Source organism: Mesocricetus auratus, unplaced genomic scaffold (assembly GCF_017639785.1).
Source record: "Mesocricetus auratus isolate SY011 unplaced genomic scaffold, BCM_Maur_2.0 Super-Scaffold_100011, whole genome shotgun sequence".
NCBI classification, from domain to species: domain Eukaryota; kingdom Metazoa; phylum Chordata; class Mammalia; order Rodentia; family Cricetidae; genus Mesocricetus; species Mesocricetus auratus.
The window spans coordinates 63,340,334-63,364,691 of NW_024429195.1; the positions used below are offsets into that span (position 1 = coordinate 63,340,334).

A 24,358-nucleotide genomic window follows, 5' to 3' on the forward strand; every position below is an offset into this window, starting at 1 on the left:
TTCCCATTTACACTCTCACCCCAAGTATTACTTCTATCTTCATAAATTTTGAATTTTTTTTTTTTTTTGGTTTTTTTCGAGACAGGGTTTCTCTGTGGCTTTGGAGGCTGTCCTGGAACTCGCTTGGTAGTCCAGGCTGGTCTCGAATTTACAGAGATCCGCCTGCCTCTGCCTCCAGAGTGCTGGGATTAGAGGCGTGCGCCACCAACGCCTGGCTAAATTTTGAATTTTTAATAGCATCCACTAACTATTGATCTTTTCTACTGGTAGTCAAAATGTATGAAGGAGTCTTAAATCCTCCCAGTGTTCAGAATGTATCAAAATCAGAAGCAATTCTTACAGCATAACTACTCTTTCATCTTTTATTTGTAGCTCCACTGTAGGTGTGAATCAGGGCTATTAATTCAGCCACCCGGGGGATCGAACACAATAGAATGTGGCTGTCTGGATGACTGCATTTCAATGAATACAACAAAACAAGATGATATTGTCTCTTTTAAGAGTAAAACTCATCAAATGCATACCTGTAAGATCTTACTTTGGAGTGCTAAACTTTTGAGTTATTGCTATAGTCGCATGTTTTCATAGAGGAAATCAAGTTTCGGGACTGAAATTTGCACAGCGTTAAATGGTGATAGTTAACAGACAATACAACTCACTCCATAGCATAGACAGGCCTCCTGTTTACAGTCCTGCTGCCTGAGCAACCTGAGTAGATGGGATTACAGGCCCAGGTCACCAAGCTACAAATACCATGTTAACAGAAGCTTCACACAGTTCAGCTGTAGGTGGCTTTTGCAACATGGCAGGTGGGCCTTTTTGACTGAAGGAATATGCAACAAGAGACAGCAGGAAGTTTCTGCTGGGCTACTATTCACAGTGCACCTTCTTCCCTTTTTTAAATAAAAGATACTTCAAGTTGGAAGTTTTTACAGAGGAAAACAAACGAAGAAAAGGCTTCTTCCAAATTTGGGTCTATGCGGAGGCTTAGGTAGTACCATCTTAGAAAGTTCCTGTGGGGAGTGACTAATTTGTAAGTGGATGTTTTATTTATTTATTTATTTATTTATTTATTTATTTATTTATTTATGCTTTCAATCACCAGTCAGTCTTTCTAATATTTTCACCATCTTTTGGAAATGTAGTCTGTTCTTTGCAGGGCAGTGATCCAAATAATTTCTTCAGGTTTGAACAACATTAAGACTTTCTCTAGAGTTTTTATGCCCCCGTTCAGCTAATTTTGAAAAGACAGCCAATTTTGAAAAGACATATGTACAGCTTCTTGTATCTTACTCAGATTAAGTATCATTGCAATGTATCAGCTACACATGCTATGAGCCAGTTCCCCAGGCAACACTCAAATGAAGAATATTCAAAATACACTTTGAATCCTTTTTATCATTTATAACTGAAAGAAACATGAGGGGATTCCATAAAACATGACATAACTATCGATGCATACTACAAGTTTTAAAATAAAACATGCCAACTACTTTTATGTAAATATTTACTAAAGAAAAATGCATTATGTAGTTCTTCAGGAAATTGACAGAACACCTTGTCATTGGGAGCTACCATACTCTAAGAATCATAGTTTCATTGCTTAATCTGAGTTCTTGAACATTAGTCTGCTTCTCTAATAAGCTGGCTACTTATCTGAAATTTTAAGAATATTTCAAAATCTCAGCTATGTCCATCATTATTCTAATAAATATTTATAGCTGGGTTTTATTCAGATTTAAGTGGATATTGGAATGGTGTCAGTGTGGTTTTACAAGGCTCATTTAATCAAATACAAATATTCTAGTCATATTAGTAGAATTTTGGAGCCTCGTAATAAAAATAGCCTGATGTAATAGGACATCAAGAGAGGTCAGCCCATGCAAGAGAACCATGGAGCCCAGGTTCTAATGTGCTAGCATCAGAGAGGCACTTAATTTGATAATGCTATTACAAAGTGAGTTACAGCAAGTTAGCTGAAGTTGACACGCAATTGAAGCCAGAAAACTTTGCAGGACTTGTTAGGTTTATAAGTTTATAATGTTTATTTAAGGAACACACCACAGTTGTTATATTGGTCCTGTACAGGACATTTGGGAATCAAGTAGAGATACTTAAGTAAAATAGATACCAGCTGTATCCACTAAGAATGAGAGGGTTCACTCTGAAAGCAGACACAATACCCAGGACACAGCAAGGATGCTACTGATCTTGGAAAGGCATCATTGTTTCTCTCATTTGACTTTATTGGCTGCTTTGCATCTCAGCAGGAAGACATTCTTACAGTGTCTACTCATTTCACAGATGTTGAAGTTTCTCACGTCCTCTTATCCCCCTCTCTTTTTTCCTGGCTCCCTCTCATCTCCCCTGATGTTCCCAATCAGCTCAGGAGATCTCGCCTCATTCCACTTCTCTGGGATATCATGCATCTCTCTTGGGAACCTCCCTGTTTTCCAGATTCATTGGCACTGGGATTGTAGGCTGACACTCCCCTGATCCATGTCTAAAATCCATATATGAGTGAGTACATGCCATGTTTGTCTTGTTGTGTCTGTTACCTCACTCAGGATGGTTTCCTCTAGTGCCATCCATTTGCCTGCAAATTTCAAGATTCCATTGTCTCCTCCCTAGCCCCCCCCCCCCCCCGCCCTGTAGTACTCCATTGTGTAAATGTACCACATTTTCTCTATTCACTCTTCAGTTGTGGGGCATCTAGGTTGCTTCCAGGATCTAGCTATTACATATAATGCTGCAATGAACATAGTGGAACAGACATCCTTATTGTGTGAATGTCTTTTGGGTATATGCCTAAGAGTGGAATTGCTGGGTTTTGTGGTAGACTGAGTCCCATTTTCCTGAGGAATCTCCACACTGACTTCCATAGTGAATTTACGAGTTGACACTCCCACCAGTAGTGGAGGAGTGTTCCCCTTTCTCTACATCCTCTCCAGCACAAACTGTCATTGGTGTTTTTTATTTTAGCCATTCTGACAGGAGTAAGATCATATCTCAGCGTTGTTTTGATTTGCATTTCCCTAATGGCTAATGATGTTGAACACTTTATCAAGTGTCTCTCTGCCATTTTATACTCCTCTATTGAGAATTCTCTATTTAGTTCAGTCCCCCATTTTTTAATTGGATCCTTTGGTGTTTTGGGGACTTACTTATTGAGTTCTTTGCAAATTTTGGAGATCAACCCTCTGTCAGATGTGGGGTTAGTGAATATCTTTTCCCATCCTGTGGGGTGTCTTTTTGTCTTGCTGACTATGTCTTTTTCCTTACAGAAGCTTCTCGGTTTCAGGAGGTCCCATTTATTAATTGTCGATCTCAGTGTTTGTGCTACTGGTGTTATAATCAGGAAACAGTCTCCTGTACCAATTTATTCAAGGGTACCTCCCACTTTCTCTTCTAGCAAGTTCAGTGTGCCTGGATTTATGTTGACGTCTTTGATCCATTTGGACTTAAGTATCTTGCATGACGATAGACATTTATCTATCTGCAGTCTTCTACATGCCAATATCCAGTTATGCCAGCACCATTTGTTGAAGATGCTATCTTTTTTCCATTGTATAATTTTACATTCTTTGTCGAAAACCAGGTGTTCATAGGTTCATGGATTAATCTCAGGGCTTTCAATTCGATTCCATTGGTCTACCTGTCTATTTTTGTGCCAATACCAAGCTGTTTTCAGTACTATAGCTCTATAATAGAGCTTGAAGTCAGGGATGGTGATGCCTCCTGATGTTGTTTTGTTGAGCATGGTTGTCTTGGCTATTCTGGGTTTTTTGTTTTTCCATATAAAGTTGAGAATTGTTCTTTCAAGGTCTGTGAAGAATTGTGCGGGGATTTTGATGGGGATTGCATTCAGTCTGTAGATTGCTTTTCGCAGGATTGCCATTTTTATTACATTGATGCAAGAGCATGGGAGATCCTTCCATTTCCTGGTGTCTTCTTTAATTTCTTTCTTTTCATTTCAGTATGTTTCCCTATCAGGCCGCTAGAGTAAAATTAAGTCTTCCCATGAAACCATCATGTAAAGATCAGACAAGGAAAATAAAATCTAACCCTAGATTCACACATTCTTACTGTCAAAAGTTTCAAAAAGCAAAACTTTGACATTCTCCCCAGTTTCATGTCTCACTTGCATTACACACAGTCAACAGGGTGCTTAAGCCTTGGACAGCGTTTTCAGCAGGTGTAGCCTGCATGTCTGTCTTAAGAATTAACATGAGTAACTGAGCTCTTCAAAAATTAAACCAATTCAACATTAAGTCTAGAGTGTCTCTTGATTTTCAAAAGGCCTGGCAAATTAACAAAACACCAAAGATAATCACACTTGTCTCCCACTCACATTTAAAAGGCAGTTATCCTGTCCATAAGACTCTTCAAACCCCACACCTGTTATTACCATATATAATAGGTACCAGAACCTCTGAGGCAGGAAGTCATGCATCTACAGAAAGTGGCCAGAGAGCTGAAGGAGGTTTTTAAGCTCTTTAGCAGCACGCTATTCAGACCAGCTGCACACTTCTCTGAACTGGAAGGTCCCTGCTAACAAGGAGTGAAACTTACCATCACGCATTCAGCACGGCAGACCACTTCCCTTCTCTTACCAGTATGTACTTGAGACACAACCTTGAAAAGCAAAGCATTTGCAGTGGTGCAGTGCCAATGACTGGGTTTGATCTTTCCTACTGACAACGGTCAAATTCTTGCTATGTACATACAATTCAATGGTGCACACAGGCTAGACCTGGAACTTTTTGTAGAGCTCTATACTGCATGTAGGCATCTGTCCTGAAGTTATAAAAGCAGCAGACACTGATTAATCAAATGTCTGGCAGATTCAATTATCACCTTTTTCTATCAAATCGTTGTAAATCAGATTGTTGTCTAGGTTTGGAGGCCTCTGATGAGCCCCTGGTGCTCTTACATGCATGCCTAATACAGGTCAAGGTCAAACCTCAGCAGTCTGCATCTGAGGCCCGGTACTTTCCATGGACCTTTCTTGATATTAGCACACTTGGGAGAGCTTGCCACACCTTACCTTGGGCACCACCTGCTGTGGCCACCCAGGACCCCAGCTTTGGATGAGCCACAATCTCCACCACAGCTCTACACAGGACAATTTGCCTTTTAAGTTCAGTGAGAGCAAGCAGTGTGAGACTGTGCTTTATTGAAGGCTCTGTGCCCAAATGTCGCATCTTTTCTGAGGCCTCCCAGTCCTCTTTTCAAGCTCAGAATTACACTCTCTCTCTGCGGAATTACATCTCATAGACAGAGCTGCTCTAAATGCATGTCTGTAAAGAGAAGCTTTTCCTTGAGAGAAGCCTTCCCGCCGTCCTGGTTCTCGAGCCACATCAGTCCCAAATAAACACACAGGAGGCTATATTAATTATGAAGTTGTTGGCCTTGCTTGTTTCTTACTAGCTAGCTCTGACTTAAGTAATTACCCCATAATTGTTAATCTAAGTATGTCTCTTACCAGAGAAATTTCCGGGACTCCTACCCCATGGCGTTACATCTTGAACTCTCTTGTGTTTCTCCTTCCCAGAGTCCTCCTGGACTCCTAGTCCCATCTATCTAGATTCCTATTGGCTCAACAGTGCTTTATTGACATAAGACTTCCCCAACACATGTCAAACACTCACCAAGGAACTTTAAGGATTATGCACAAAGCTGTGCATGGTGGTACAACACCTTTAATCACAGCACTTGGAAGGCAGAAGCAGGTAGATCTCTGTGAGTTCAAGGCCAGCCTACTCTACACAATGAGTTCCAGGATAGACAAGTCTATGTAGAAACCTTTTCTCAAAAAAACAAACAAAAAAACCAAAACCAAAAAACCAAACAAACAAAAAGGGAAAAAAAAGACTAAAATACAAGATGGAGCAATTAAAAGCCTACTCTGCTTTTTCAAATTAAAACTATGGCCCAATATAAACTTGTATCACACTTCCTCTGTGTATACTAAAAGTTTAAAGCCTGAGACCAGTCTGTGGTCACCTACAACTTCTTCATATATACATGGTCATCCTTTCATGTGTACATGACTATCCTGTGTACATGGTTATGTTTTTCATGGCTATGCTTTGCTGTGTGCATTGCTATCTATTCTTGTTCAATTTTGTTTTGGCAAATTGGACACGTGGCACTTTTTAACTAATTTGATTTGCAGCATTGGGACTTTAACGCAGGACCTTGCACATGCTAGGCAAGCATTTTACCATGATGCTGCACTTTCTGTATGTCTATAGAACAAATTCTCAGATACACTGCTCAGAACACAGGCCTTTCCCTTGCTGTGACTATCCCCTCTTAGCCTTTCTCAATAGAACTTGGTTTTAGAATTTAGGAGAATGGCAATCAAAAGTATGTGTGTTCCGGTTTAGAATGCCTACATGTGCCTGTAGTATTAGCTCCTTGGGATGCTGAAGTTCCAGTCCGGGAATTAAGGCCAGCTTACGCAAAATAGCATGAGAACCCATCTCAGGAGAAGACGGCTCACTCAGTAAAATGACTGCTGTACTGTCCAAGCATATGGATCTGAGTTGGGATTCCCCAAAAGCCAGAGTGCTATTTCTATAACCCGAGTGCTGGGGAGGCAGAGACAGGAAGACTCTAGGTTAGTGAGAAACTATCTCCAACAATGAGGTTGTGAGTCACTGAAGACCTCCACTGCCGGCCTCCACACACATGCCCAGACGTGTACATGCATGTACATATAAACACATATCCAAGTAGAGTGGGGTGGGGAGACAGGGAGATTATGTACTCTAAAACAGTCTATGTTTTCAAACTTAAACAGTTCCAATACTGCCCCAAGACAAAGCATGCCTGCCAATAAGGAGACAATGGCATTTTCTCTGTATGGTAGGAACCATTAGGAATAGATGGAAAACATTATCTCACTGAAAGTAACTATTTTTATATACTTCACTACATCTCAATCCTTTTTTCCTTGTAATTTTCCTTCTGCTCCATTTGTCTCTAGTTTTTGCAACCTTGAAGACTTTTCTTAAGTATTTTGCCAATGAAATTCTTCTTCTCTCCCTGCATAGCCTGAGACAGCCAATCTCTTTGGTCCTAGCTTTTGTCTCTACCCCACACCCCACCCCACCCAGCAACCCTAGCCTCTTCACATTAAATCTCTCCCTTGATGTTTTAGCTGAGACTTTGGTAAGTGTGGCAGAAGAATCAACAGCCAGCACTGAGCAGATCTCTACTATTTAAACCTGCAGGTGTCCTGGAATATTATTTTAAGTTGTGTTACATTTGTGGAACGCTTAATTATGCAAAGATGTGTTGCATTTAACTCTGTGAAGCTGTGTTGCTTTGTCTGTCTAAAGTACCTGATTGGGCCAATTAAGAGCTGAATGGTCAACAGCTGGGCAGGAAAAGGCTAGGTGGGACTGGCGTGCAGACAGAATAAAAAATCTGGGAAGAAAAGGAGAATGGACGTCAGGGGTCAGCCACCTAGCTACACAAGCCTTGGAGTAAGAAGTAAAGAAAGGTATTTAGAATGGAGAAAGATAAAAGCCCAGAGGCAAAAGATAAATGTGATAATTTAAAATCAAGAAAAGCTGGCTAGAAATAAGCCAAGTTAAGGCAGGGCATTTGTAAGAAAGAATCAACCTCTGTATGACTTATTTGGGAGCTGGGTGGAGGGCTCCCCCCACCCCAAAACAGCTAAGAGGAAAAAACAACCAACATGAGGGTAGAGTTTTCAGATGAGCTGAGTGGCTTTTATAACCCACTGAAGTCTGGAAGCTTTGGTTTTGAACTTGGTGTTAATTGCTTTCTGCCCTACAACATCCTTGGATGCAAACAAAAGCAAGCAAACAACAAAACTACAGCAAAACAAGCCCTCAAGGTAGACCTCTCTTTAACAGTATTGTAAAATGCACTTAAAAGGACCAGCTCGTGTGTTGTCAGGATAAGAATCCAGAACACAGATGTGAGGAGAGGAATTCACTGAAGCTGTTTACTGTGAACAAACTCAGATTTTGGCTTTTTGGGCTGTCTAAGTGAAATAGCATCTTGATATCACAAACTTCTAAGCACTATTCTTCTATGCAAAGAGTAAGTTTAGTATTCCCTAAGTATCTGTCATTGCATTTCTAACCCAGGAGGAAGGTGCAGCATGCAACGCTTCCCTAAAAGTTAACACAATGTTAGAATGCATGCTATCACATAGTTGTAGAATCATTATTGTGCAATCTGTGTTGCTTACAATGTCAAGGCTTTCTTGTTCTGTTGCAACTGAAGGTAGAAAGGTTCTCAGCTCACAAAGGTACTGTTGTTTTAAGAATGTGCTATTGGATCACAAAGCAAGAGAGTACATTAACCATATAGTTTGTTACGGGGGAGGGGGAGAGGGAGAGGGGGGGGGAAGGGAGAGAGAGACAGAGAGGGGAGAGGGAGGGAGAGAGAGAGAGAGAGGGAGGGAGGGAGGAAGGGGAAGAGGGAGAGGGAGAGGGAGAGGGAGAGGGAGAGGGAGAGAGAGAGAGAGAGAGAGAGAGAGAGAGAGAGAGAGAGAGAGAGAGAGAGAGAGAGAGAGACTGACCAAGAGGGTAAGAGAGAGAGAAGGGAGAAGAGAGTGAAGTAGGGGTGAAGACTCGAGGAGCTTACTTAAAATGGGAAGCCTGCGCATGCTTACTGAGTCCTTAAGCAGCCCCTTAACAAGTTATATCGCCATGACAGAGGCCAAGCCAATGTGCATGCCCCACCCATTGCCAGGGAGCAGGGTCAGTATGGTGTTGAGTTCCAACAGGTACCAACAGTATTTAACAATACCCTTCAAAGTACAGGGTCCCTCCCAAGGATTTTGGAAGCTTAACAATGAGAAAAAACTGGGCTTCTCCCACCATTTAGACATCAATAGTAATTTCATCTAACAATGTTTCTATGAATTCAATTCATAAATCGTACTTATTAGATCTATCTTATTATGGGGGTGCTTAGTGCCCAGGTATCCTATTTTCAAGTAGCCTAGAAAATCTACTTTCCTGTAATAGGTACTAAAAATTAATAAGTAAAAACTCCAAGGAGTCATTCCTTTATCATTAAAATGAATTTAATTTAAACACTATACATCAAGTGCAGGACTATAACCTAGCCCTATGCTGTGGCTGCTGGCTGCACTGGAACATGTTCACATGACCAAAACGCCTCACCGTGAGCTCAGGCCTCCTATTTCAAACAGTTTATTTCATACAACTTCCATGGAAGGTTTGTAAAGTTCTTCAGGATAAGTCATTCTTTATGGAAAATATATATATATAATTTTTTTGTATTACAAAAACAACAAATAATTCACCAATCCATTGACGTTGGCAAATTTAGTTCACGGATGCTGCAAACACACACAGACGAATGCAGCAGTCCACCGACACTTAATGTCTAGTCTCACTGGTTTCTTGTATCTTCTGGAGAAGATACTCCATCTGCAGATTCAGGTTGGGCTGGCCCTTTCTAGTCTTTTTGCTTAAGACTTTGAAAGCTTCCATCTTCTTCTTCTTGTAGAGCCTCTGAGCCTCTTCTCGTTCTCGCTTTCTCATTTCAAATTCCTGCAATTATAAACATACACAATGTTCATTCGCCAGACAGAAAATACAGGTCAGAATTGCTCTGAAATTGACATCACAATGCAAGCCACTGATATCCATCTCTTGTGTTGGATAACATGTGAATAATTTTCCAAAACTGAAGGAGTGTGAGCTCTTTGCTTTCATACCATAATGATATAAGGAATATAAAAGAATAACAGTCACGGCAGCATGTTATAAGTAAAAAGAAAAGTCAAATACTTATTTAGTAATTTCACTGTTTAAATCTACTAAAGAATTAGAGGGACCTTTACAGAGGGTAGCGAGTCTAATCTGTATAACACTAAAAAGTTTATTTTCAGAAAACCATATCTTGCATTTTTTTGTTCTTTAGCTAATTTACAGATTTAATTTAGAAAATGGCGGCTACCTACTTACTACACTAGTGAAAAACACTGTTAGACACCAGGAGCTTCACCATTTAAGTCTATCATGCTCACTGGTTGCTATGACAGAAACTCTAGTTCTGAAGATTCATTATTGAACAAGCACAACAACATTCTCACTAACTTAAAATAACAGCTGAAAAGAAGTTGTGCTGTAGCAGATGTATTCATTTCCAGTCCACGAAGCCTCAAAACGACATACAATAGACTTACACTCACTTGTAATTACAATTATAGTTAGCAAAGAGTCTTACATGCAATCTGTGAAACTGCAGTACACTCCATTCTTCTACAAACTTTCCCTAGTTTACTTTGTTGGTCTTACATACAAGAACCAAGCTCAGTAATAAAGAAGTGACTTGCTGGAGACCACTATGTAGCTGAGCTGTTTATAAACAGATTCAAGTGCTTATCTTGTCATCATATTACTTAAAATCATATAACTATGTGGTACTTGTGACATCATATTACTTAAACTCATATAACTATGTGGTATAGCACTTATTTTGATATATACATAGAGATATGAAGCTGGGTGGTAGTGGTGGTGGTGGTGGTGGTGGTGCATGCCTTTAATCCCAGCACTGGGAGGCAAAAGCAGGTAGATCTCTAAGTTCCAGGCCAGCCAGAGCTGCATAGTGAAACCTGCCTCAGAAAAGATCTGAAACTTGCTCATGAGTTCTGCTGCCTGGCCTGGTTGCCTGATTTATCCCTATGGCATTACTCTTATTTATGGGTCTATTTAACTAATTCTTTACAATTTTGATCTCATGGGTAAAGTGTCACTGGCTTTCGTATTAACATTAGATAGAGATCATTTCTGTTATCAGCTGAAGAATAACCATAAGCATTTTAGATATTAAACTCTGAATTCCTGTATTCATATTCTAATATGCATAAGTTAAATTATATCAGTAGTGTCTTTAAGGATATTTGATGAAATAATGGTAATTACTTAATCTTTAGTACAAAACAAACCAACAAAAACCTAAAAACCCAAACCTTCAGACTAAACTCTACTACCCTGTATAGATACAGTTTTAAAGGTCATAGATTAAGGAAGAAAGGAGACTCTTGAGGAAATATTTAAGCATGGGACAAGGCTTCATTTCTGAGTATTTTATTCCAACACTTCCTCTGTGGCTTTTACTGCTGTGTAAAATTAAGAAAATCATCAATATTTCTTTCAAGTCTCAGGTCCTGGTAATTACAGCACATCAGATTATTTCAAGGAACTTGTTCAAGATCTAAGTTCCTAGGCTGAGAAACATTATCACAAATGCCAGATGCTCATATTATTAACTGACAAGCAACTTTTTTGAATTTTATCACTAACTTACTAGTATTATCTGAGCCAATCAAGGACTTACAATATCATACAATTCTACAAGTCTGCTAAGTATTGAAGCAGGCAATAATTATGTGCCCAATACTAAGAAGCATAGCTTGTACACATGTTAAAGATAAAGAAAGGTAAAGCTAAATAACTAAAAAGTAGAACTTACAAATTTCTTAGCAGCACGCTTTGCTTTTATCCGTTCATACTCTTCTTGTGCCTTTTGGTTTGAAGTTTTCTTTTTCTTTGGAACAGTGACAGAACTTGTAAGAGAAATTAAGACATGTAAGTTAAACCATTAAGCAATGATTTAGATAAAATTATGCAACTGTGTTAAATACAGTATTTATATACAAAACATCAGTAATACAAATTGATCAAATCCACCCACCATTTTTTTCTTCTCCAGTCCCTTCCCTATCCTCTACACCACATTTCCTTAGAAATTTCATGTGTTTCTTTTGTATTTGTATTAAACTCACTGAGCCCACTCACTGTTACCAGTATGGGCATGTGCATGGGTGTGGGGCCATCTACTGGAGATGGTTAGATTCTCAGATCTGCATCCCCAAAGCTGACTGACCTCCCCTCTCACCCATCATCAGGAGCCAAAATCTCCTAAGCTAGGTATGGAACTTTGTGACCCTCTCTCCCCAGTACATGCTGGGATTTTTTTTTCTGGCTTGATCTTGCATGTCTTTGTACATGCAACCATTGTCCCAGATTTGAAAGACAAAATTTTAGTTTAAAAAAAAAAAAAAAGTTAAGATCCAAAGTGATACCTGGCTTCCCCGATAGCATACATGCTAATGTATGTTTGATTGAATCATGTACAAACAAAGTTTCATAAGCTAGCTCTTATAAAATCAAAGTGACAGGGCTTTGTTCTAAGACAAGATCTTATACAGTAGTGTAAGCTGGCTTGAAACTCACCCGATAGTCCAGCTTAGCCTCCATCTGTGGCAAACCATAGTTAGGCCTCCTCAGTATAGGGATTGACAAGGATCAGACACCACACCCAGGAAAACATCCATGTGCCAGCAAGTTTCAGTATTTTTGCTGTTTTATGAGATGGACCCTCCCTATGTAGCCCAAGCTAGCATGAATTAACAGCAATCTTCCTGCTTCAGTCCTCTGAAGGCTTACAGGCATAAAGAGCCACGCCTTGCTTGACTTTTGTTAGCTACAGCCTATTTCCTGTACCATTTTCAGAGAATGCAATTTAAAATATAGCTAATCGTGGGCCGGGCGGTGATGGCGCACGCCTTTAATCCCAGCACTGGGGAGGCAGAGGCAGGCGGATCTCTGTGAGTTCGAGGCCGGGCTGGACGGACAGCCTCCAAAACAATACAGAGAAACCCTGTCTCATAAAACCAAAAAAAAAAAAAAAAAAAAAAAGGCTAATCACAGCATTCATAAACACCAAATAGCACACGTTTTATTAAAATGCTTGACATAAATTAATTCAGTCATCAAAATGTCATGAAATATAACACTTTAAGAACATTATTACCGGGTGTTGGTGGCACACGCCTTTAATCCCAGCACTTGGGAGGCAGAGGCAGGCGGATCTCTGAGTTCGAGGCCAGCTGTCTCAAAAAACCAAAAAAAAAAAAAAAAAAAAAAAGAACATTATTAATGGATGTGAGGGCAATCTGGCTGACATCTGTCACTCCACTGATCACCAGGGTTGATTGGCTGATCTGGCTGGCTAGGTGGGTGTCCCCTTCCTCCCTCCATGTGTGTCCCTTCCGAAGCTGTGCACTCAGTGGAAGAGGACGACCTTCCCCAACTAAAGGAGGACCAGTCTTCGGTCATGGGTATCCCTGTAGCTACACTCCCCTGCTAGAATCTCCAGGCAAGCTCTCAAGAACATTATTCACCAGAGACAACGATCCACTTAGAGACTGTACAACATAGTGGTTCAAGTACTTTGATTCTGCCCTTCCCATCATAGAGGGCACTGGTATACCAACATGTAAAGTCTGGCTCTAGAATCTAAAGTGTCACTGGCTACACACTTCCATTATTTCTCTAGTATCTCATTATGTTGCCCATGCTGGCCTGGGACCTGTAATTGTTCTTTGTGCCTCAGCTTCCCAAACGTTGGCCTTACAGATAATACAACACCAAGCCTGATCTAAAAAAAATGTAAAACACACACACACACACACACACACACACACGTTTCTTAATAGATGGGCTTATTGTTTAATTAAGTTACTTGTTCTTGAAAGACTAATTCAAAAGTCAGATCTCTTAATTCTCAGTTTACATTCTTTTCACCTACATTCAACTAGCCTATGCCAATCATTTTACACTAAAAATAAAGATTGTGAAAATATTATAGCATGACTTCAAAATGTGTTAAGAAATCTTGTAATTCTTACCCATGTTTCCCTATATCTTCTACAAAACATTACTTACATTTAAAGTGAAGAGTTTCAAAAGAAGAAAGTACTCACTTTAGTGTACACAGCTGTTCTGGCTGAGGCTGGTGATCACTAGGCTGTTCTTCAGACAAAGTCTGTTCAGTGTTACACTCTTCTTCAGAGACAGGCTGGTCAGCTTGTTCTTCTGAGGGAGGCAGACCAACCTTTCTCCGTTGTTTCCTGAGTCTTTCTTCTTCAGCCAAATAGAGGTGTTTCAGATGGTCTGGGTAATGATCAGTGAACTGGGCTTCCTGGGACGTTGGTGCCTTCTTTACCTTCCATTGCAATTTCTTGTAATTCTGCTGGATCTTCAGTTTCCTCCGAAATGCGAACCCTTGTCCTAATATGTAAGGATTTCAATCACAATTACTTTCACAGAAGGTGAAAAATAAAGCTACTAGAAATGAAGTCCTTTTTTAGACATAATATTCAAATGACAGAATTACTTGGTTTTGATTTAAAGATTAGTTTAGTCACACATTTAATGATGGACTGAGAAGATGGCCCTATGCCTGAATATAAGACTAACAATTGTCAGACACCACCCACACCCACACATTCAACGTAAAACTGAAGAGTAAACTAAACTCCACGGCTCAACTTGAATTTATAATCGTACTCACAAAATAAAATTTCTTTAATTCATCTAAATCATCACCTGGGGGGGGGTCTTCAGCAAAACACTTAAAAATAGGGTGGGAAAATCTTACTTTTCTTTTGGAGAAACTTACCCATCAAGTATTTTCCAAAAACCACAAAAGGGGATAAAGTACAACTTGCGAACATCTGCCAATCATTATTAGGTGGAACCAGGCACTTATCTAAAGAGCAATTGAGCAGCCTCGCAAAGACAAAGCAAGGAATCTAAGAGAGGAGGATGTAATTGTCGCGGCTGTGGGGCAGTCTGCTTTGAGCCCCATCTTTCTCTCTTTGCTGTAGTATAGACACAAGTCGGTCTAGCTAGCACGCAGTCTAGACCCCCGGACGCCCCGTGCTTCCGGTTAGAGGAAGGGGCCGCGACAAATGGTGAGGTTGGCAGCAGCGTCCCGTTCTCCCAGGCAGAGGGCCGGGCAGCGAACGGATTCAGCGGGCTTAGGGACGGCTTCGCAGGTCTCGGACCGACGCGGACCGTGTCGGGAGCTTCTCCCGGCAGACGCAGCACGCACCCCGGCCTTCCCCACTGCGGTGCTGACATACCCTCGCGAACGCTCCCCGGGAAGGCCTGCTGGTGGCTGGGCCGCCAGCTCCTGCGTTTCCCACTTCGCTTCCTGAATCCGCCCTGAGGCTCCCCTTCCTCGCGCGCCGCAAATCCCCGGGTGCGCAGCTTCGAAGACGGCCGCGCCGGCGCCATCCCGCGCCACTGTGGCTGGTGGAGCCACGGCGGACGCCGGCGTATCACGTCACCAGGCCGAAGCAATCAATCGCCCGTGTCGCGCACGCTCAGAGCGCGACTGCCTCGGCCTGGGCGGCTTCAGGAAGACGGGGGGCCGCGCGCGCGCGGCCATGTTGGCGCCACCTGCAGCCCGGGAGGGCGAGCGTCATGGCGGCGCTTTGCTCGCTCCCCGGGACCCCGGACCTGCCCGCGCTGCACGCCAAGCTACAGGACTTGCTGGGCTTCCTGAGGGGCGCCCTGCCCATTTGCAGCGCGCACACGGTGGACTTCTACACCGGCTCGCTGTGGCAGCAGCTGGTCGACTTGAACCCCGAGAGCGTGCTGGCGGCGCTGCGGGAGGCGGCGGGGGCGGAGCCGCCGGGGGCGGAGGCCGGATCAGGTGACTGGCGGGTGGGCGGGGCCCGGTGACTGACGGGCGGGTGGGGCGGGACCAGGTGACTGACGGGCGGGTGGGGCGGGGCCAGGTGACTGATGCGTGGGCGGGGAAGATCAGTTGACTGACGGGCGGGCGGGCGGCCGCACGGCTGATCGTGCTCCCCCCTGGTGGAATTTGGCGGAAGTAACAGGGATTTGCGTAGCGTCAGTGGGAGTTGAGTGGAGGGATCCCAATAGCAAGGGTGGGCGCGATCCCCTCGTTCTTATCTTGGGTGTTAGTATATTGCCCCATTTAAGGGCATCAAGAAACAGGGAAGAGGCCCTCATCCTCTTAGTGATTCAACAGTAAAATTTCGGTTTGGAAACGCAAAAAGTTTATTTGACAAGTGCAGGGTGGGCAAATACAGAACAAGGAAGAGTGTATCTTGGATTTGGATGGTGAAAGTCTTGAATGCTCTCTGGTTCATTTTGAAACTATGTATTTTCACTATCAGTTATGTGACGTGAAGTTTTCTAGGCTCTGGAGTTTCGTCCAAAGAAAGTTAGGTTCTATCAAGTGTCTGTTTTGAAAACAAAGGAACGACAGCAGGTCCTGGAATTTCTTCTGCTCTGCATCCGGGCTTTCCAGGTGCCATTAGTGACCTTCATCCCTGAAGCATCCTGATAATACAGTGTGACACGTGGTGGAGGGCAGGGGGGATATGATAGAACTTAGTAATATATTGATTCTTTCAAATCTTTCTTGGAAACTTTCAAAGAGCAGGAACCATGTTTGTCTTAACAATGGGTGGATTCCAACTTGTGGAAAAATACTTGGCATGTATTAAGTACTCCATAAATATTTGTTGAACTAATGACTCATGGTGGCTTTCAAAAAACAAAGAAAATGTAAAGAAAAGCGACAATTAAGTGCAGAGAAAGGCTTTAATGTGAGTGTAACTGGGTCTTCACCCGATGGGATCACCCTATTTTACATATACTAATAGTTGTATTCCCTGGATGTTCTGCAGTGTGCTAGGTGCACAGGTGTTTTTTTCTCCATATATTTTCTCGTGTGTGTGTGTGTGTGTGTGTGTGTGTGTGTGTGTGTGTGTGAAACCTTTAATTAATTAACTATGTATCTGTCTAACATAAGTAATTAATCAATTAATTGTGTATCTGTCTAACAACAACAGAGACTGACTGGGTTATTGACCTTTGAAATGTCTCTGGACCTGATAACCTTTTCAGTATAAAATACCCAATTGTACAAATGCTTAGCTGTTTTATAACCTGATTTATTGGAAGCATTACGTAGGATTTTCTCATCTAGCTCTTACTAACCTTGTTGTAGGGAAATCCAGCAGTAGAACTAGTTAAACAAATTTTACATCCCCATCGGGAGATCGCAGACATCAGTAATTGCATAACATATATTTTTGATATCTTTGTGTATGTATGAGATATGACACATATGAGATACAGCTTTTTTTTACAAGTATAGTTGTCTTTGTGTCTCAGATAAGTTTTCAACATTATTAATGCTTTAAAACACATAAAGTTTTTATTATTATTTTGACAATTTTGTACAAGTATGTAATATATTTTAATCCTCCCAGCATTCCCTTGTTTTATTCCCTCCCTCTCCTGCTTTACCCCTTACTTTTTTCTTCCTAATCAGCCTCCCCTCTACTTTAATGTCGTGTGTGTGTGTGTGTGTGTGTGTGTGTGAGTGTTTCCCACTGGGTTTAATTAGGCTTGCTTGTATGAGTGTGACTGTAGAGTTATTTATCAGCTCATGGATACGTGTATCCTTCTCTCCTGGCAACCATCAGCTGCCATAAGCTCCTTAGAGGATTTTTATTCTTACAACATAAAAACATGCATGTATCTCAGTTGTTATATTGCTCTTGAGTTAATCTCTCAACTTCTATTGAATAAAATTCTTATTCATTTCCCTGAGACTCAAGCTGTTCTTCATTAAAACAAATTTGCATGTATGGTATGTGTGCATGTGTGTATGTGTTTTTGTGAGGGATGCATATGCCTGTATTAAGACCTGAGATTGAAGTCCAGTCTTCTCTGATGCTCTTCACATTATAAAGTGAGACAGGATCTCATGTTGACCCGGAGCTTATCATTTTGGCTATCCTGGCTAGCCAACTTCTCCAAGGATTCTGTTTCTCCCTCCCACAAATTGGAATTATAGGGAGGTGCTGGCTAGTTTTTGTTAACTACTTACAAACTAGAATTACTTGGGAAGAGAAAACTTTAATTGAGAAGGTGCTCTGAAGGGTGTTTTATGTATTAATAATGAATGTGGATATGAGAGGGCAGCCCACTGTGGGAATGCTACCCTTGGGCAGGTAGGTGGTCCAGGTTACATAAAAAGGAGGCTGATAGAAGCCGTGGGGAGTAAGCCAGTCAGCTGCATTTGTCCATGGTCTCGGCTTCAGTTTTTGCCTCCAGGGACCTGCCTTTATTGGACTGTAATTGAGACATGTAAGCAAAATAACCCTTTCATCCCCAAGTAGCTCTTGCCTGTGGTCTTGACCAAGCAGTAGATGTAAACTAGGACAGGAGGTTGCTGGACTTCCGCCTCACATGAGTTTTGGGCAGTGGTTCACAACCTGTGGATTGCAGCCCTTTTGGGAGTCACCTAAATCACCATTTCACAGGGGTCACCTAAGACCATCGGAAAATAGGGATATTTACATTGCAATTCACAACAGTAGCAAAATCACAGATATTAAGTAGCAACAAAAATAATTTGATGGATGTGGGTCACCACAATGTGAGAAACAGTTGAGAACCACTGGTTTGGGGGCATCCTAACTTTGGTCTTTATGGTTAATGTGACAAGCATTTTACCCACTGAACTTTCTCCCCAGACCTGTTCTTTATGCTATGCTGTGTTTCATGAGGGTTTTTATGCCATTTTAGCGGGAACTGACTCAGTCTTCCATGACTACTACTTCACATAACATTAGACACCCTGTGAATGACTTTGTTTTTTTATCTATTTTTTTATTTAACAAATATTTCTAAATATATCTCATTGTACAATTTTATTTGCTAACAAGTTAAAGTATGTAAAGTGCGACCCCTGGAGGGGACCCCCGACCCGCGGGCATGAGGTGATGAGGGTCGCTACTAATTTGGTGGGTCTTCACGAGCAGATCCGATCTTAAAAGTAAACTTCAAGAAGTTAAAGGAAACAGGCTCAAGACAACGTTCGCTGATCAAGAGCGTTTATTTTTGGGGTGAGATGGTACTTATAGAAAAAGAATCTCAGGGGGCGGTACAAGCATGCCAATCAAGTCTCAACTCAAATATACACCAAATAAGGTAAAGACAAAGCTATAATTTTCCATCAGTTATCAGTCGCATTCCACAAATGCTTGTCAGCGTAAGTCAGGTGCAGGAATTAGGGAGGGGTAGGAAGTATTCAAAGGAACACTTTAACCTTTTGTTAACAAAGACAATTGCTCTATAAGGGTTACTTCCCCCTGGCTAGGCGGGTGGGCTGCCCTGTGTAAATTTAACTTTTATGGTTAACCTTTTCCTTTGTCTTAAGGGCATGTGTGCTCGCAGTCACGTAGGCAGAAGGCCAAGAAATGGCTGACAGACTCCATTTTGTTCAAGGTTCTAGCAGTCCCCAACAGTAAAGAATCTTAAAATTAAAATTTATGGTTAATTTTTCTAGTTTTACAATTTAATTTAATTTTCATAAAAATATAGTTCAATGTGAAAATGCTTTTGAAATGATTGACTATATTTATACATTCATTATGGTGTTAATATTGGTATGGTAAGGATTCGCATGTTAGTCCTTGTTAATATGTGTTATTTCATCCCGAAACATGGTTTGCCCATTTAACATATTTTCTCATTTTATATGCAACTATAAATTAAGCTAAGGTTGCTAGGCAATAAAACAAATCCTACCACATAATTGGATCATATAATTGATTCATTTTCAAAGCAACAATATGTATTGTTTGTTCTGTTGGTACATTACAGTTGGATAGATACAAAGTTTATAGAATTTAACACAATCCATCTTTTCAAAGTTTAGCAAGACAGACTTAACTTTCGGCTATTAAACAATTAACAAAGATGTAACCCAACAGTCAGCTGTTGCAAAAACCAAAGCCTTAAAAACTGTTATTTAATTTGCATTAGACAAAAAATTAATTTCCTTTTTAGAAACAGATGCTCAACTCATTCAGTACTTGGGGAAAATTGTACTTCTTATCCAAAAGGAACATGCCATGAGGCTTTTGTGGTAGTGCTGGAATTAATGGGATTTGAGCCATAGTGGTGATGGGGAGGGTTTCCAAATGAGAGACAAATTTTACATCAGGATGGATGACTGATTGGACACATGAAGTAAAGGCACACAGTATGTGAAAGATTCTTTTTAACTTTAGCAGTGAATGAAAATGCTACTTACCAACACGGGGAAATGGAAAAGGGCAAGATGTGTCAGGAATAAGAATATTTGTAGAAATAAACACAAAATAGTTTTATATCCATGTGAAGCTAGTCATTAGCAAGGTACTGCTATCAATATCTTCCTGAAATTCTGGTCCATTGGCTGTGTGACTAATAATTTCCTCAGCCCCTATAACAAAGTTATGTCTGTAACTTGAGTACATGTTTGTATCTTATATTGTATTCTGTATGATGTAAATCACTCTTGTCTCACCCTAAGGTTGTAAGTATTCAGGCTGAAATGAGGTTTTATGCTTCCCTAACAGGCTCAGTGGTGCTATTGAAGTCCTCATAGTGGCCTCAGTGATTACAGCCACTACGGAGTCTTAGGAGAATTCCGTAGTTGATGATGCTACAATAGTAAGTGCATTGGAATATGCCATCGTTCATGCATGCATGCATCCATCCATCATCCATCATTCATGTTGTGTGCAAAGTACTTTTGCTTTACAACCGAACATACGGCTGTGGTATTTGTTTCTAAAAGTAGATACCACTGACAGTCTTACATAGTTATTTTGCTTTCTTTTCAGAGACATGAATTATTTCAGATACCCGAATTAGGTTTCAGTTTCTGGAAGCAAGATCCCTTCTAGCGGAGAAGGAAATGTTAAGAGGAGTAATGAAAGTAGTTACAAAGAAGGGGAAAGTGTGTAAAAGCTTATGACTATAGATGGCTCTCTGGTTTTGATAGCCAGGTCCATCAGTGCCCGCTGTTATTTTGCTTGCTGTGGCATGCCAGTGAAACAGGCGGTTTAAGAGCAGAGTAAGTCAGACTGCCACAGATTATTTGCCCTGACACTTAGGGTGCACATTTGAATCAGTTATAGTCTTGTCAGGTCTTAGGAACGTCCTCTGCAAATGAGGTAGAAGCAACAATTAACTTGCTCGTGTAACAGGTGGCGTGTCTAACATCATGCCTGGCACGTAGCACTAAACATGCAGTACCTGTTAGCAGTGGGGCAGTGGGTTAGTGATGGAGCTCATCTTGCTGAGAGTTTTATAGGACATTCAGGCACCATAACAGGTAAGTAGCTTGGAGAGTTTTCTTGCTAATTATTACTTGTTAATCATTCATTGGTTATAAAACTTTATGCATTTTTTTCCTCCAAGATTCTTACAGTCTGTGTTTCACTTTTGTTTTCCTTTGCACACTGATATCTGGTAGAAAAATGAAAAGCGGGTTAGAGGTATCTTGGTATCATGCTTATTGAAAATAACCTGACCTGCTTTTCCCCCATCTTATTTCCTAGTTTGTTGTTATTTTTAGATTGTATGTTTTTGTATTGCTGTGTGTATGATGCATGATTTGTTAGTATAGATGCGTGTGTAGTGTACTTCGGTTGAGTCTGTGGATCAGAGAACTGGCAGGAGTCGGTTTTAGCCTTCTACCATGTGGAAAGACTGCGTGGTCAGAATGCACAGCAAGCGCCTTTACCCACTGAGCCAGCCCGCCGGCTCTCCAGCTAATCTGTTTCCCATACTGTCTCCTAGCCTCTCTCAAAAGAAACTGCCCTGGGATAGTGATGCAGGTCATTCAAACAGGACAAGGGAAACGCACGCTGGAGGAAGATCAGGGACTTCCAGTAGAGGGGGTTGTAGGCAAAGCAGTCAAGCCGCAGAATATGCGGATAGAGCAGGCAGCTGATTACTGCAGCAGCTTTCTCTGGGGGGAAGAATATCATATGTACCCAACTAAGAAGTAACTAAAACTCAACGGCGGCACCGTGGCTTCTGGCTGCCAGTCACAAACTTAGTTTGCAGACACAGAGCACTGCAAGCATTGCCCCCATGGCATTCTCACATGCTGGATCACAGAAAAAAGGGAAGACTAGATCACTGGCCCTTTCGTTCTCTGTGAATCTCTAAAAGCAGCAAATCGTGGCTGTTACAGACTGAACCACTCAGGAAAGAATAACCTCAGCTATATTTCTGTAATCAAAAAAATTAATTGTGGAACTCTAGACTGAATAAACAGGTTTAACACTAAAGAAATAAACTATGAGACTGAATCAAAATATGTCATCCTTTAAAAAACTGATTATTGCTGAAAATGTGTTACCATTTTATCTTAGGCCTTCAGTACCCAACGTTTTTGGAGCACTTGTAATTAAAAGCAAATTAATAGCATTTAGTTCAGGTCAGAGTGGAATATTTTCAAGAATTTTCAATAGGATAACTAAGTTGATTCAGACACTTACTTTTCCAACAGAAATATCACATTTCTTTCTGTTGGCAACATTGCCCAATAACTGGCAGAGGTAATGGCCCTCTGCTGACTGCGATTTCATACTTTTATTCTATCACACTCTAAGAAACTGCTCCCCTGGAACCTTCGAATGTTGAGACAGCTCTTAAACCTGAAAGTCTCACTGAATAGTTGACTGAGTTTTCCCTCCTGCATCATGTCTAAATATTTTGATGTAGAGTTTATTACTTTTGGCTGCATCCGTAAATTCAGCTTGTAAAATTTCGTAAAATCTATATTAAATAAATTCACCAAGGTAACCTTGTGGTTTTATTTTCTATTTAATTGATTCAAACGTTGAAGTCACACATCTTTTGCTTTTTTCTGCTTAATAAATGTAGTACACACTATATCTCCAACTTAAGAGATGCTATTCTTAATAAATGTAGTACACACTATATCTCCAACTTAAGAGATGCTATTCTTAATAAATGTAGTACACACTATATCTCCAACTTAAGAGATGCTATTCTTAAGAAGCTATGAGTGGAAGCATATAGTTTTATTTGGAATTTGAAGATATTCATCAGTTACATTGTTTTCAAGTTTCAAAAGAGCAACAGCTTTCTTTGTTTTTTTTGTGGATATTTTAAAAAGTAGTTATGAGTGTCATCTATGCAAAACAAGATGTCATGGCATATGTGTTACGATGTTTGTCTGGTTTTGGTACAAAGTTGTTGCCTAGATTGTGTGCCTCCCCTAAGTGACTGCTTCATAGACTTGATTTAACAACCGGGTTTGTTGGTTTTGCGAGCTTGCTTTCATTTTGTTATGCACTGATATAGCTTTTAAAAAAACACCCTTTAATGAATGGCCTCACTTGGACTGCTTTATCCATCGAGGTCTGTGAACCACTATGGACAGATTGGAATGAAAACCTTCTAAATAAATTGTCCCTTAACAGTGGCACAGAAGAGCAAGACTGCAATACAAGAATAGCAGTGCTGCAGAGACTAGCACCTTGAAACACACAAGTGTAGGTCAGAAAAGACAGCTCATGGTTAAACCACTACATTACTCTTCTGCTGCTGTTGCTCCTGGAAAACATAAATACCAAACTTTAATTTTATCTTTCCAGGCATGATTGCAGAAAATGCTAAAGCCAGGTTTTGCAGAGGCTGATAGTTTAAGTAACAAATGCAAAGGAGCTATTAGGAGATATTGCCAAAATCTAAAGTTAAAATCTTGTAAGTTGCTGTAAAATTCCCATGGTTCATTGCTGTTTTAAAATTGCGAACTGTTTAGATATTAACTACTGTTCATCTTCCTTTCCCATCTGATTTTCAGGTTTTATTGATCTCCCCAGAGTATTTTGTGAAAGGTCTCAGAAGCTGTTGAGCACGGAAGCCTTCGTTCTGGCCGCCAGACACTATTCTGTGCAAAGCTTGGGGCTGTGTACTCCTCGTGAGCAGTTGCTTACAGCTCTCAGGCTAAATAAAGAACAGAGGACTGGTATGTGGGAGTGTGACGTATGCTTACACCTTCTAGGTTCTTAACAGCGGGACACGGCTCACATGTATGTCTCTCCATTATAGTCTGGTGTGTTGCTGGGTATTCCAAGCACTGATACGTTCACTCATTTTGAGAAGATCAGGTTCTCTTATCCAGTATTAAGGGCACATGCAGATCTCTATGTTTTTCCCTACATTAGCCCCCTGGGTGTCTTTACCATAGTTAGTTTCAGACGCTCAAGCACGTATGTATTGTACTACTACAGATTTCAAAACCCTTGCATTAGCTTTTATTGCAGTTGGATAATGATCTCTGTGGCCATTTTTGCGGGGGAGGGAGATATGAGGAAGGTGGATGGTCGTTGCTGGGAAAATGGGGGAGACATAAGTATACGAAAGTAGGGACAACCCAAATTAAAATCAAGTGGCAATATCCATGCTTACGTTAAAGGCCAATAGACACCCCAGTTAGATGATAGTGGTGAGGAAGCTGAGGTTTTAAGAACTGTTCCATGTCTAGGAATCAGCTTTAATAGTAGAGCCAATGGGTTAAATAATAATTGCATTAATGAAAAAACAGGGAATGCATGACTTAATTTATTGTTTACCAAGGTCCTCACTGTCTGCCATCTCATTTGACCCTTGTTATTTCA

The 24,358-nt window shown here is 40.9% G+C and overlaps 2 protein-coding genes across 6 annotated transcripts in view; one reads left to right on the forward strand and one right to left on the reverse strand.

The window, feature by feature from the left end:
- Nucleotides 1-9,058: 9,058 nt before the first annotated feature.
- Ccdc59 (coiled-coil domain containing 59) lies at nt 9,059-15,134 on the reverse strand. Its single transcript, XM_005067950.4, has 4 exons — nt 14,960-15,134; nt 13,796-14,102; nt 11,500-11,593; nt 9,059-9,569 (listed from the first exon to the last, which is right to left on the reverse strand). Exons 1-4 carry the CDS (start codon nt 15,111-15,113, stop codon nt 9,396-9,398), a joined length of 729 nt encoding a protein of 242 aa, XP_005068007.1. The 5' UTR covers nt 15,114-15,134; the 3' UTR covers nt 9,059-9,395.
- A 168-nt stretch (nt 15,135-15,302) lies between these two features.
- Nucleotides 15,303-24,358, forward strand: part of Mettl25 (methyltransferase like 25) — a 66,383-nt gene continuing 57,327 nt past the window's right edge. For 3 of the 5 annotated variants that reach the window (XR_005880498.1, XM_040754957.1, XM_040754958.1), the window contains exons 1-2: nt 15,303-15,534; nt 23,542-23,706. Coding sequence is in view for 3 of the 5 variants with exons in the window: in XM_040754957.1 (XP_040610891.1) it covers nt 15,303-15,534; nt 23,542-23,706 (397 nt within the window). In the remaining 2 variants the exon portion in view is untranslated. Of the gene's footprint in view, nt 15,535-20,272; nt 20,367-23,315; nt 23,442-23,541; nt 23,707-24,358 lie in introns of those variants that run through there. The other 2 variants (XM_040754960.1, XM_040754959.1) reach the window with 2 other exon arrangements.